This window comes from Actinia tenebrosa, unplaced genomic scaffold (genome assembly GCF_029948245.1).
Source record: "Actinia tenebrosa isolate PJP-AT-01 unplaced genomic scaffold, QUT_ActTen_1.0 PGA_scaffold7__59_contigs__length_16204524, whole genome shotgun sequence".
Classification (NCBI taxonomy): Eukaryota; Metazoa; Cnidaria; class Anthozoa; order Actiniaria; family Actiniidae; genus Actinia; species Actinia tenebrosa.
In genome coordinates this window covers 10,527,508-10,542,650 of record NW_028292584.1, presented here as the reverse complement: position 1 = coordinate 10,542,650, position 15,143 = coordinate 10,527,508, and the positions used below count along the sequence as shown (strand labels likewise).

Genomic DNA, 15,143 nt, shown 5'->3' with positions numbered 1-15,143 from the left:
TTTAATGCAGTGCATGGCGTAGCAAGGTCTTGACAACAGGTACGGGGGGGGGGATGTACTATTTCCCGTCAATAGTCACGCGTAAGTACGCGTTTATTTTGGTACCGAGAGTGGAGAGTGGTGATGGCAAAACAGTAACTTGCAATCATATTAAAAGAAAAACTATCAAAATCAATAAAAATTAGACTTATTATCTTTCACAAAAAGAGAAGGAAAAAGAAATTTTACGATTTTTAGTCTTTTTTTAGTGGAGGGGTGGGGGTGTTGCCCCCTCTCGTCGCTACGCCCCTGGTTAATGCAACGGCTGGATCATTTGAATCGATTGTGTTTATAATTAGTATAAATCGAGCTATGTTTTATATCTACTTCTTATCAACACAGGTTACGTTCGGTATAAATTTCCAAAGTATTTAGGATGCAAGGGGAGGACAAAACTGGGTGATAAGGGTAGGGTGGGATGGGAAGATACCGATCCGGAAATTAAAAAGATTAGAATTAGCAAGTAAACTGATCAAACTAGAGAGAAAACCTGTAAAGAAGGGGCTTGGTTAAAGGTGGGCGAACACTTCTTGGGGCCTATATTGAACCTATTGGTGTTTTTTAATGAGAGGTGTGAGGGTGGAGGGTGTGATGTCCACGTTTTGATCAGTATACTATGCCTAGTTACTATGCCTACTTACTCGGGTTCGAGTCCCGACGAGCTCGGTGTCGTATGTGAGTAGAGTTGCTCGTTGGTTCCCTCCGTGTGCTTCGAGGGTTTTCCGGTTTCTCCGGCTTTCCTCCACTCACAAAAATCAACTTCTAAATTCCAATTGGAATCCAGTGGAAGAAGAGCCAATCTGTGGAATCCACTGAGTTTTGTTTTGATATTTTCATTTAATATTTTAAAACAATAAAATATGTCGTCATTATTTATAATTAATATTGCCTAACATGCGTGCCTTGACAGGATTTAAGATGAGTCACGCAACCCACTACCCTAACTCTACAGAATAGTAACCAGTGATTGGTGGATTTGACAATAGAGTGACATCACGCCATCTCGGAATTACTTCCTATAGGAGCACCATTTGGGTTGTGTCTTTATGGAAAGCCAGAGATATAACAATCATCAGGAATTTACCCCTATAATTTGAACCTGGATCTCTATACTCGGTTCCTTTGTTTCTGAATAATTTATTTGGTTCATTTTAAGGCTAATTTTGCACTGTGATCAGAGATGTGCGAAGGTAAAGTATTCTTATTTTAGGTCTTCCTTCCCGATCGAGTCGTACTTGAAAAGCATGACTATGCCCGTGTGTAATCGGTATAGAATTTCATGTCTTTCCGTCGTTTTACATCCCTTAAATCTCACCCAAACAAGATTTCCACTTTCTATGATCCTTTGAAGACAGCTATAAGACATTTTCAAAGCATATAGTAGCCAAACTGAAGCTATTTCTGCTCGTAAGCTGAATTTTATTGCTCACTTCCTAAACTCGATTACCAAAAATGTCGTCTCCATTTGGCAATAAAAGTAGCTGTCTTTAATCCCAATCTACGAGATAAAAAGCCCTAAAAATTATACTTTTATCTACTTCAACGTTAATCCATCATAATTTCTTTAGTTCTTATTTATAACTTTTAAAAAAAGTGACTAAGAAATCTGACTTTATGACTTCGTAAATCCAGAAACAACTAACTTTTAGTATGTCAACAGTAAAGTACAAAGTTTATAAGTATGTAGTCTGAAGACTTTACTTTCATCATTATTTACTTACTATTAAGCCTAGGTTTTAAATCCTAAACTTTTCCTAAAATCGGTGAATAAGTTGGAACTCAATTTAGAGAGAAAAGATTATTTATAGCTTTCAAAAATTATGCATATTGTTCCTTTATCACTTAATATAATAAGTTTAGATATGTAAGCATTAAAATAAAACCCATTCCTTTAATGTGTGTTTTATGCGTATGATTTGTTTTTATTTTCTTAAATAGCTAACTTGTTCATCAGCTATGGCGTTTGAATCTCTTTATAAATTATTGTTTTGATAACATAATTAATGAGCTAATTCAGTTTGTAATTGTTCTCCTTAGAATATATACATTTTTGTTTTGCACTGAATACTTTTTGGTTAACTCTTTTATGATTCTCCAAAAGATTCAGTCCTGTTTACTATGTCATTGCTAAACTCCATTTCTTGATTTTATTCCATTTTGAATTATAATTTGTGAAACTGATACTCGATGTGTATATAGTTATATTATGAAACATGTATTATTACATCTGTATATAATATCTTAGATTTACATTTATATTTATATCATTATTGGTACAATAGAAGTCCACTTAAGTATTTATATTTACTATTCAAGATATTGCTATTAAGGAAACTAAAATACTTTCTTTTCTTTTACTAAAATTCATAATTATAGAGTATGAAACTGAAATGGATTTCAAAACCAATTATTATTATAATCATGTTATGCTAGATTAATGTTTGTTGTAATGGAATGTTAGCTCTAAATATGTTTAGATAGATATATAGCTTTTGATGTTATGTGTTGAGAAGATAACCTCTTGTGCAGAATGCATATTCAAATTTTGCAACAATTGAGAGCAAGGTTATAAGAAGAACTTGGATTTTGTTCAGTCAAGAAGTGTTATTATAAATGTTCTGAGTGAGTGATCTCTAGAGGAACAGTTAGTGACTTGATTAGCAACAAGCTTTATTGTTTTTGTTTTCAATAAATAGAACCTGTTATTAATACTGGTATTTAGCAATAAATATTGTTTTTTTATGTTTCAGTCCTTGGTTTTGTCTGAGCCGTTGGCAAGATGGCAGACGATTGTTATGCATAATCGCATCATCTGTTGTGCAGCTGTATTCATCATCCTTTTTACAGTTCTGATTCTTCTCTCTGGTTTGTTCTTTTACCTTGGAATGTTACTGAAAAGAATTGATTGAAATTACATAAGAACTAAACCTTAGGAAGTGAAAGTGAGTATTATATTATAACAAATTTTATGATCAATCAAAAGATAAATCAAAATTTTTTATCAACCTTACTGTATTCTATTTCTGAAGAAAGAAGACTTATAAGTTGAAAGTGTTTTCAGTCCTTAACCTTTTGATCCATAACTAACATGTATTCAATTTGATCGGCTGATCTGTATTGTCGTTGACAATGGCCAACTGGATTGTAATTTCCTGTTACAAGGCTGCATTTGATTTTTTTAATATTAAAGAAGCTAGGTCATTTGTCAGGCCATTTGCACATTTTTGGCTGATCAAATGTCCAGCCAAGGCCAATAAAAATTGTTTACCATTCAGGTTGTCATGTTTACCAGATATTTGTTTGAGTTGGCAATTTATTGCATCCAATACTGGTATATTAAGATATTGACCACTGGATGATTGACGGGAAGGTTGCAGTAATTTATGTTGCATGATTTTTCTTTTTTTGTAACAACCCCTGTAAGAAGTTTTTTTTGTGTTTGTTCGATATATCATCACCACCAATACCATTGTCGCGATTATCACTACTATCATTAATTACCTCAACATGTACCATCCTCATCATTACACTATTATCATATGAATGGGGATATGTGTTTATTTTTTATCAGTAGCACAACCAATTTCAAGATGTTGGCCCAGATATTGAAGGAGATGTATGTAGACCCAGATCTTCTGGCTGAACTACCAGAAGAACAAAAACAGATTTTATTTGTGAAGATGAGAGAGGAGCAAGTGAGACGATACAATGAATGGGAAAAGGAGCTTGAGGAACAAGTAAATAATGTAATCAAACCCAAAAAAGGTATGTTTATAATTAATCTTTTTCTAACCTGCATTGTATTGCATTGTAACACCTGTGAAAGGAGAAGACTAAGATGATCAGTTTTCATTTGAGTTGGAATTCATGTTGCAATCTTTTGCCATAGGTTCAAAGGGTTTTATTTTCTACATACAATTTTCCAAAAATGAGATTAAGAAAATAGGTGAGGATGAAAAAGAGACAACCCAAAGGGGTTAGATAAGTTATTTTTGCACCCGGAAGGATTTTACTGCCTACTGTAGTTTGCCTGAATTGTATAGCTATATGGATGTTTAAAAACTGTTCTGGAGGTCTTGAATATACTGACTGGGGCTGTTAGCTTAAGGGTACAGTCCCTGTAAGGCTGCGTTCATAATGTATGGCAGAGGGGGGGGGCAGGTAAAAATAATTTGGAATGTCCATGAATAATTCTTAACACCCCCCCCCCCCTTAAAGTCATGCAAAAAAATAAGATTTCCCCTAAGCAAGGCTTGTAACTTCTTCCAAAAATTGTGCATCCCCCTATTTTTCTGATAAAAATTTGCCCATCCCTCCTTTTTCCTACCAAAATTTTCCTGATTCCCCCTCAATTTCACCTGCCCCCCCCCCCCCCCCCCCCCCCCGCCATACATTATGAAATGCAGCCTAAACCTAATGACAGACTGTGGAGGAGACTAAGTTTGCTTTTCCTATATGTCATTTTCATAAAGGAGCAAAAAGTATCGAATAGTCCACTTGTGAGATATGCTTCACTTGTCACACACAAAGGTTTTAGTAAGAGGCTATATGTGAAATTAAATTTCCTCCTTTCTCCTTTTATGAATCACAGAGCATTATGTATAAAGCCTGGCACTGAAATCTTTGTGTGTGACTATCCCTTTGTTTGTTTGTTAGCTGTTAGTTCAATCTTAGTCTGTTTGTGTGTGTTATAGTAATGGTGGTGATATCATTACATGTTTTGTCTTCCAGCCCATGCTAAGAGTGTCCATTATTTGATGGCAAAAGATGGCAATCCATGGGTGTGGGTCATGGAAGATGACATAGATTTGGAAAAAGTACGAAAAGGTAAGCAAAAAATTTAACCTATGTACCTGTAATTGAATATGAATACACCTATTTCAAAAATACGTCGTTGGTTTGGAGATCTGAATTATGAAATCTGAGATCGAGTAACATGCCACAAATTGTAATATACAGTCAATTCAAAAAACGTCGTCATCGACCAGCTCAAGCCTAAGCGACTGGACCAAAAGGAATATGGGTAAAAATCACTGAAGCAGTTAAATATTTGTTCTGAATTATTTGTTCCCGCTAGTAATAAAATAATAATGGCGAGAAACAATCCATCAATGCATGTCTTTGGGTTTAGGAAAAGAAAAACAAAGTAGTTATAATTCAGTTCACAATTTCGAAAATGTGAAGGCATTAAAAAAACATCTCCTTCAACACTTCCTACTCGCCTACGAAGGTTCACACTGTAAACCAGGCATAACTAGTCAAATAAAATAATGGAGTCAACTTGGCTTCAATGATTACTACCCAGAGTTCCTTTCGGTCCAGTTGCGTAGGCTTGAGTTGGTCGACGACATTTTTTTAATTGACTGTATTCACAGCTGAACAACATAGTTTCTTTCTAGATTTGAATATAAAGCACAATCTCAGAGTTAGAAATGGGATTTTTTTCAGATTTTAGCCAGAAAACATAAACAAAAATTCTGTTTATTCTAGGATCGCCCATTTCAGATCTTCAACCTACAACAATTTTTAAATAGGTGTATACTGTATCAGTACTTTGCTGCTGTGTTAGTGGCTGTTGCTGTCATTGTTGCCACTTCTGATGTACCTGCTATGGTTATTGTTTCTGCTGCTAGTCACAGCTTTGTCATTAAATTGCTGCATTTGCGGTTCTTTCAGCTGTTGTTGGCTTGGGTTGCTGTAACTTTTGTTTTTGCTGCAACTAGTGCCCTTGCTGCTGTTGCTGATGTCTTTATTGTAGCTACTTTTGTTGTCTCTACTGCTTTTATGGGAAGCATGGGTGGCATAGCAGTGAGAGCACTCATCTCTCACAAATGCGACCCGGGTTTGATTCTTGGACTCGTCGTAGATGAGTAGAGTTGTTTGTTGGTTCTCTCCTGTGCTTCTAGGGTTCTTCTCTGGATCCTCTGATATTTTTTCCCTCTTGAAAATTTAACTTCTAAATTCTAATTTGATCTAAAAAGGTCCTAGATGAAAATTACTTCGTGTAATTCAAGTTACCCTACCAAATTAAGTAGTTTTTTTTATTACTGTTGCTATTTATCTTGTGATTGTGTCTGGTATTTTTAGTGTTGTTACTAAAGGTACTCAAGAATGTCATGATTTGATTGATATGTTACAGAACAAGAGATGAGAGAGGATCAACTTGCAGAGCAGAAAGCTATGGAACAAGCTCACAAAGAAGCAGAAGAACTACTGAGAAAAGAACAAGAAAGGTTGGAAGAAGAGGAACGAAGGCTTAAAGAAGAACAAGAACGACTCGAGAGAGAGGGAGCCGAAAAAGAAGCAAAAATGAAGAAACTACAAGAGGTTAGTTGATATTTTATTGGTTACTTTTTTTTATGTTTAATTGATTAATTGATAGCAATACTTCATGTAACAAAAACCTTTGTTATTCATGTACAAACCAGAGTTTAATTGGCTAGTGACACAAAGCAACTTGTGACAAGCTTTTGTGAAAATGGTTGGCTTGGCAAATTAATTAACATCATCATTGCTCGTAATAATGAAGTATTGCTATTGAATGACTGATTAACCACTCACTGACTGACCGATTGACAGCTTACTGAAGGAATGATTGTCTGACTGTCTGACTGACTGACTAACTGATTGAAATCCTAATGACCAACTGATTGACAGCGTACTGACCAAGTGATTGACAGCTGACTAATTGACAGCTAACTGAATGACTAATTGGCAACTGATTAAGTGTTGACAGTAATTGACAGTTGACTGACCAAAAGATTGAAAACCAACTGATTGACAGTGAACTGACCGATGGATTGACAGACCAAGTAGTTGATTGATTGATTGCCTTTTCAAATGTTGTCTTGTAATGCAGGAAGCAAGACAGTTAGCCATTAAAGCTGCTGAGGATAAAAAAAGATTAGAGGAAGAAAAGAGACAAGCTGAAAGAAAGAAGCGAGAAGAGAGACGTAAATTGGAGGAGGAACGAAAACGAGAACAAGAAGCCCGACGAAAAGCAGAAGAAGAAAAAGCGGCTAAAGCCAAAGCAGAGATGGAAGAGAGGATGCGAAAATTAGAAGAGGTAGGGGTATAATGCTTTGTAATTATACAGCTTCTCATTAATCCCATATAGGTAACTGTCCAATTATTTTCTTAATTGGACAGGTCTTGTTGATATGGAATTAATTAGGCAACTATATAATTAATAGGTAATGGGATTTCATGCTCCCCAATCAAGAAATAATTAGACTCGAAATATTCCTCAGACTGCCAAATTTGACTCGGCCTACGGCATCATCCAATTTTGTCAGTCCTCGGAATTTTTCTCGTCCAATTATTTCTTAATCGGGCAGCATGGAGTCCTATTACATATACTAATACTAAAATCTGATTGGTTTGATAATTGTGAATTACGTGCATGGCATGTTATGGTATTATTGATACCCTGAAACAACCTCTGGGCTGAACTAAGTCAGGGCACAGCTATTCACAGATTGAATTGGAATTTAGCTTGTTAGGTTTTGCGGAGGAAGGAAAACCCTAGAAACCAGAGAAAAGGCCCTCGAATCAAAAGAGAGATCTAAAAAACTCTCTTCATATGTGATGCCAAGCATAGGAATTGAACACTTTACCCGAGAGGCGAGTGCACTAGCGATACGCTATCCTTGATTCCCCCCTGACGATTGCGTTATGGTAATAAGGGCGAATATATGAATAGTGTACTATGATTGGCTTACAAGATGTGGCGCACACTTTGAACATACCAGTGCTCCCGATAATCTGTTTTAGAGGTACAAAATAACCAGTGAATTTCGTTCATCTGTTTTCCGCTTTTTCTGTATTTTAGAGAAAAAGAGAAGCCGAGAGAAAAGCGGAGGAAAAGCGACGAGAACATCTCAAAGAATTAGAAAAGAAAAGACAGGAAGAAGAAATGCGGAAATTGGAAGCTCAAAGAAAAGAAGAACTCCGAAAATATGAAGAAATGAAGAAAGCGGAAGAACTTGCTCGGCAGAAAGAAGAAGAAGAGAGGAGACTGCAGCAGGAAAAAGAAGACAGACTCAGGAGGGAGAAGGAAGAGGAAGAACGACTTCAACGGGAAAAGGAAGAAAAAAGGAGACGAGAGGAGGTAAGTGGAATGGTTATGTTGATTGAGCATTAAACACACCAGCTATTGTTAATGTACAGTTTTATTAAACCTTGAATCTACTGGTTGAACTATGTCGGGGCACGGCTAACTCACAGATTGAACTCTGAAACAACCTCTGGCGGGGCTGTTCAACAGTCACTGATCAAACCATAAAACAACGTCTGGGCTGATCAAAGTTAGGGCACGGCTAACTCACAGACCGAATCCTATAACAAGCTCTGGGCTGATCAAAGTTAGGGCACGGCAAAACTCATAGACCGAACCCTGAAACAACCTCTGCAGGGCTGTGGAGGGAGGAAAATCAAATAACAAAGTTAAAACCCCTTCAATCAGGGGAGAGACAAACTTCACTCATCAGTCTAGGTATCCAACCGAAACCCTATAAAGATGAGAGGCTAGTTCATTATCACTGCATCACACTTTTGAACTTACATGACCACAGTGCTTGGATAGAGCTTGGATATGTTTTAGATGCAATGAGACTAAAACAATAAGGGGGGAGTCAGTAAAGGGTTGGTCAACCATTTAACAAGAAAAATCTAGGAGTAAATACTGGGATCGGTCGTACTGATTTTTGTTTGCGTGTTTACAGGAAGCCAGGCTAAAGCAGATAGAAGAAGAGCGGCGAATCTTAGAAGAACAACGAAAATTAGAAGAAGAAAGAAGAGAAAAAGATAGACAACGAAGAGAGGAACTTAAAAGATTACGGGAACAGCGGTTAGCGGAAAAACAGAAGCGGGAAGAAGAATTGGTTCAACAGGAGAAACGAAGAGCACAGGAGATCTACCTCAGTCTTAAAACAGTACGAGAAGAAGACAAAAAGAAGGAAGAAGAGGAACAAAAGAAGGTTGACGAAGCGTGGAAGGTTAGCGAATTAAAAGCTAAAGAAGCAGAGAAAGAAAGAAGAAACTCCGTTAGTTTGGCTCGTCGGGAGGTGTTAAGAGAACGAATTATAGCGGCGAAGAGGAGAAATACGTTGGGAAAAACAATAACAATAGAAGCTCCTCCTACGCCTTCTCCGACTCTTTCTACTCATCGTGGTTCGATATCCATGAAACCAAATCGAGCACCACCGCCGGTACCTAACCATCCACCGCCACCAATCCCAAACAAGTAAGACTCAATTACTTCGTGTTCGTGTATTCACTCAAATTCATTCTTATGATTATGTAAATGCCGCTGTATCTTATGACTGTAGACTCATCTGCACTGGCTTAGCCCTGGAGTGAGTTGACTGACAATAGAGATGGCAGCCATATTGGTGTACCCAATAAAAGTTACTAAAAACAAAGTTATTGTCCAAGGTACACCAATATGGCGGCTGTGGCGTCATGTCTGACAATAGAGATGGCAGCCATATTGGTGTACCTAACAAAAGTTACTAAAAACAAAATTATTGTCCAAGGTACACCAATATGGCGGCTGTGACGTCACGTGAAATGTCAGATATAACACACACAAAAAATCATTTCCCAAAAATTTTTTCCCCCAGGCCTGCCCTGGCTAAGACTCGATCTACATCTCCACCACCTCGTCCTCCTCCTCCTCGTCGAGTATCATTGAATGCTGCAACACTTCCTATCCAATCCGGTGATAGACCAGAACGACCCCAGAGAAACAGAAAGCCAAGATCACGAGTCGATGTTATTGAATGGTTCCGAGAAGAAGAGTTTCCAAAGAGAGCGTGTTATGTGGGGGATTCGGTTTTGCCTTACTTTCATGGTAAGTAAGTTGCCAGATCTTAACGATAAATTGTGTTGGGATTCCTTTGGTTTTGGCGGGAACTACCGTTCGCGCCAAATCGCGCGCGCTTGGTCCTCCAACTTTTGGACTCTCGCTACCCTAGGGTATTATAGAAGATTGTTGCTGTGCTTGAGATTTTCATGCTATAAAGTTGTGATAAGTTTAAAGTTATCACGTTATGGAAATAGGCAACCAGTTACATAGCGCGAGATAAGTGTTCGTCTTAGTACATCGCCGTCATAACACAGCACAACCAAGAGAATTGGAGGATGGTGTTTTAACAACATTTGTGCAAGACTGACTAATACATATTTCCAGTCGAATTTGGGTTGAGCTTGAATTTTCCCTATTTTATTTCTCGAGTTTGCCAAACATGTGGGGTCTTCTTTTGCCATGGTTCCTGTATTGCATCCTTTTTTCAGATGCTCATTTACCAGGTTACTATAGATAATATTTTTTAGTCAAATCCAACTAGTGGTCTATCATCAATGCTGCGTTCCAATTGGATGAGCTACTACTAGGCTAGGATAAGCTATATCAGTCCTACCTAGCAACAAAAAGTGCCGGCTTTGGTAACCAAAATATCAATTTTAACTTTAATTCAAAACTGGTTTGCATCTATATATTTGACCCACTAGTTGGATTAGACTAAAACAATTAGTCCTCTTGCCCTCATGGCCTATGAGTCATATATCCCATTCGGGCTTGAGGACTAATTGCTAATTAGGCTATTCATGATTGAAATTCTATCCTCTGCTTACAGGTATTGTGTCTCGACAAGAAGCAGAAGAAATTCTGCTGGACAAGCCGGTAGGTTCATTCTTGGTTCGTGTTAGCGAACGTGTGTGGGGATATACAATCTCTTATCGTTCCCAGGAACGCTGCAAGCACTACCTGATCGACACCAGCGAGAATACCTACCAGTTCTTTGGACACAATCAAATTGCACATCCCACATTGAATGATCTTATCGAGTTCCACAAGGTTCGTCCGATCTCGGGCCAAGGCCAGGAATTATTGCAGCATCCGTGCGGGCAGGCAAGGGATCCACCAGATTACGAAGAACTTTTAAAACCACCTGATAATAAAGAGATGACTTATCTTTGATCATCGAAATGTAGTGAAGATATTTCCTCTAAGATTCGATTAATTTTATAAAAAATTATTTTGCTTCAAGACATAAATCACTTCCGGTATTCACTTTACTTCCGGCGTAATCCACGGTCACTTCCGGTACGTACCTCACTTCCGGAATGTTTATTTTTTTAGTAACCTTTCGGTAAGAACTAAAAGGAGCCATTTTACTTTCATATTTCAGGAAGCATATTTATATATGCATAATGCGCACAGTTCCTCGCTAGATGATCAGCATAAGCTCCTGAGAAATATTTCTATTTCCAAGCTTTTTTTTATTTACGATTGATATAAAAGATAAATATTTTCTTTTGTTGCTCGAGAGATAAATCTAAATAATTAGTTTCAAGATGACGCGAGCGCAAAATGCGCGCCTCACTAAGGTGAAAAGACAAACGATTTATCGTTTATTAGCCATTTAAAGGTTGGGAAAAACTGGATTGGGTTGGCATCGTAGTGCATTGCGGGGCTGTTTTGGAGCTGCCATCTTGGAAATATATCCCCTAAGACAGTCCCAAAATGCACTGCACTGCTAACTTGACCCAGTGTTTTCCTTATCCTCGGAATGGCTAATTAAATCTGCACAATGTTGTATATTGTTATGAGATGGTTAAGGATTTTCTTGTTAGTTTTTTGCCCAGTTTCACAGCCTGAATTCATTCTGTTTCCCATTTTTGATCTCCATCATCAAGTGACGGATTACAAGAAAAAGCATTCTCATTTAAACTGCATTGATTCGCTAATTCAATATTTTCAAGGGAATTGTTAAATTAAGAAATACTTCTTGATTTGAGAGTTTTATACTTCGGATATGTTAATGACTGTGACGCCATGCAAGGCTTCATTAATAACTATGCGAACATTTAACTGGTTTGCAGAAACTGTATTTGAAATTATCATTTTACTCATGGCTTACCATGAAGGTTATTTTAAATTTGTTTTCTCATAATGGCCAACATTTAGTGTTACTAGTTACAACCATAGTTAATAGAGCAATAGGTTTCCAAACCATTCCACTGCATTGAATATGTCACAACAAATACACTCAAATGCATTACATGCTTTCACAGTCCTTGACAAGTATAAACCTTCAACATTCAAAGCAACAAATATTTTACAATGTATTTTTTAACTTTGTGTAAAAGCAATACTGATACTATAACAGTGCGACTACACAACCAAGGCCACCTAGACAAATTTGCGTACAAATTAGCCAATCACGATCGAGTATTCAAACAATAGAATCTGTACAATTTTGAACATTGTCCCTTCAAAAGCATAGGTTTTTCTTTATACGTGTGTGTGTATGATCAGGAGTGAACATTCCAGAATTCGCCACCATCCTACTATATTCAGCATCAAAAACGCGATTTGTGAATTTGATTTCAAATTCATTTGGGTGGCTTTGGTTAATGTAGTCGCACTGTATATGGAGGTCTTTAAATAATCAAATGTGTCCAATTCGTCGTTTCTTGACGGAGCCCATTGGGAATACAGATATAATGAAACCTTTCTCCTAGGCCTTACCCAAAATAACATGGATCCTACTTCAGTTTCAGTTTAGTCGATCATATTTATGTTACTGAATTAAGCCTTATTTTTAAACACAGATGCTATAACAGAAGTATTGATCATTGATCATGAAAATATCTTTGTCTATTAATACAACTTTCACTCTTTACTAAACAAACTAATAATCATATAGATTAAACATATGATATTAATATTTTTTCCTTCTGTTACGTAGCCGGGAGGGGTAGCCTGCGTCAGCGGCCCAAAAGGAATGGGTGTCGCAAAACCCACCGGGCCGCTATGTAGGCTAGGGAGGTGTAACGTTAGCAACACGTCTGGTGGTGTTATTCACAATAGGCCCTTTGCAGCTAAGCAATCACGTGCTGATTAATTCACTGAGAGCAAATGAATGAACATTTTGATTCCCATGGGTGAAATTTACTGGACTGCAAACAAACTTTCTACATCCTGTTTCGAGAGATCTTAATAAAACTACATTTCGTAACACACTGGATACACATGTTTTCATTCAGTTCTTTACAAGTAGCTAAAACGAATCAGCAATTTAATAGAAAAACAAAAATTTTGCAGTCCATTACAGACACGTGACCGTTAACTGCAAAGGGCCTATTAACTGATGTTGCACACGAATAATAATTAATGCGCAAAAACTTGACGAGCCAGGAAATTTAATGAATAGTTCATTTGTATTATAGCGTCATTTACTGCCACTACCACAATACTTTGCACACTTTCTTTTTTTCAGTTAATTGTCTTACTATATTCTCATGAGGAAATACAAATTTAAATAAGAACGAAAATTCGCGACGCATTTTGGTAGTGGTAGAGTGAAATGGCTTCATCATGCAACGGCATATTGCAACAGGCAAATGTGACCACTTTTAAATTGTTCACTTAAATTCGAGAAACCCTTTAAAATATTTAATCCAGTAATAGAACACAACGAGCGAGACTAATACGAAGCATCGCGTTTGTAGCCGAGGTAGGTCTTTGACGGTATATTTTGTTAGCAAAAACAATGAATTCTTACTTCATGGTCAGTTTTTAGATAGAACATCCAGCAAGTCAATAGTAGAGTAGGTCAGGCCAGATACAGCTATCAATAACCCAAACACAACGATAACAGCATCGAGCACTAACTCGTACCAAGTTATTTCATCCCAGTGTAACTTGATGTAGAAAAGACAGGGAAAGATAAGAGCAAGTGAGGTGCAGCTCAGACTCCCAATGAAAGCCAGGATAAGAGAGAAGTGGGGTATCGTAGTTGCGAGGACGATAGTAATCCCAACAAGGTTGATGCGTATTAGGTACTTGCAGAAGGTGTTTGGGCGTTGTCCATATTCATCCAGGCAACGTTTGCCCAAAAAGCTTCTGGCTGAGCTCTCCATCATGTCGAACACCGCGAACATCGGTAACGAATATCCGGTGAATGCTAGGAAAATGACGATGATGTTGATCGGGACGAGGAAATATGTCGGCAAGTTGTTCGTTACCACTTCGTTGACGTTACGACCGAACGTCAAAAATCCAAAAACTCCCAGAGCAATTTTGAGGAGCGTCATAAAGACGTACCCAGAATTGAGAACTTTGTTGAATTTCTCTGGAGTTCTCATGCTTCCTTCAAGGACAACCAAAAAGATTTGTGCAGAATAACTTGCGACTAACAAGCCAAGCGATATTGGGAACTTCTCGGGTTGGAAGACAAGAAGGTCTTTGATATCCCACGATGGCACCTGATAGACACTGTAGCCAATAACTGTACCAAAAGTACCGAACCCAAGAACAATCGTCACCATGCTTATCTTGGACAACAGGATCACTGAATTCAAACAAATATTCGGTATCATTGCAAGGCCAAAAATTAGGATCCAAGTCCTTGTGCTGACGGGAATACTTGGGCAGAGAAAATGTAGCGCTTCCCCGCACGCAATGGGGTTCGATGCCGCTTGGAAGAGTAACTCCAGGAATTTGGCAACGAGGACCATGTATTGGCCATAGGTTGGCCAGACGGCTTGTCCAACATCAGCATACGTCTTTCTCACTCGTGTGTATCCTAGTATGGGGTGCTGTCTATACAGACATCGCACTAAGATCTTCGCCGTGTAATTAGATATCAATGCAACAGCAATAGTGCTTATAATGAACCACCATCCACCGTAGCTAGCAGCAAGTGGCATACTAAGAACGCCAAGACCTTGAATCGAGCTACACGTGTTCCAGAATGCATCCAGGTTTGTAATCTTATACGAGTATTTTGGATCTTCTTCGACTTCCGTCACCTCTTTTTCGACTTCTGACAAATCATTCAGTCGGCAGTACTCGTAAGAGGAGTCCATAATGGACAAATCGAGTTAGAGCCTTTTGAAGTATCAAAATTCGCCCCGCATATCGATTAGAACGAACAAGAAGAAGCCCATAAAACTTGTGCATGAGTCGATTTGTGAGAACAATTTTTTCTATTATGAATAACAATTACGTGTTAATTTATATGCACGCTGGTATGTAATCAAGCTTTGCGGCGTTACGTTCTCTATAAAGGGTCTCTAAAACCACAGGTAGCCCA

The 15,143-nt window shown here is 37.9% G+C and overlaps 2 protein-coding genes across 2 annotated transcripts; one reads left to right on the top strand and one right to left on the bottom strand.

The window, feature by feature from the left end:
* Window positions 1–1,054: 1,054 nt before the first annotated feature.
* Window positions 1,055–12,771, top strand: LOC116301230 (uncharacterized). The gene is made up of 10 exons (XM_031710257.2): window positions 1,055–1,229; window positions 2,790–2,981; window positions 3,611–3,804; window positions 4,771–4,866; window positions 6,179–6,366; window positions 6,899–7,105; window positions 7,871–8,149; window positions 8,763–9,283; window positions 9,663–9,892; window positions 10,677–12,771. Exons 3-10 carry the CDS (start codon window positions 3,630–3,632, stop codon window positions 11,018–11,020), a joined length of 2,040 nt encoding a protein of 679 aa, XP_031566117.2. The 5' UTR covers window positions 1,055–1,229; window positions 2,790–2,981; window positions 3,611–3,629; the 3' UTR covers window positions 11,021–12,771.
* An 846-nt stretch (window positions 12,772–13,617) lies between these two features.
* On the bottom strand, window positions 13,618–14,916 carry LOC116301242 (vesicular inhibitory amino acid transporter-like). Its single transcript, XM_031710275.2, has one exon. It carries the CDS (start codon window positions 14,914–14,916, stop codon window positions 13,618–13,620), a length of 1,299 nt encoding a protein of 432 aa, XP_031566135.2.
* Between the last annotated feature and the right edge of the window lie 227 nt (window positions 14,917–15,143).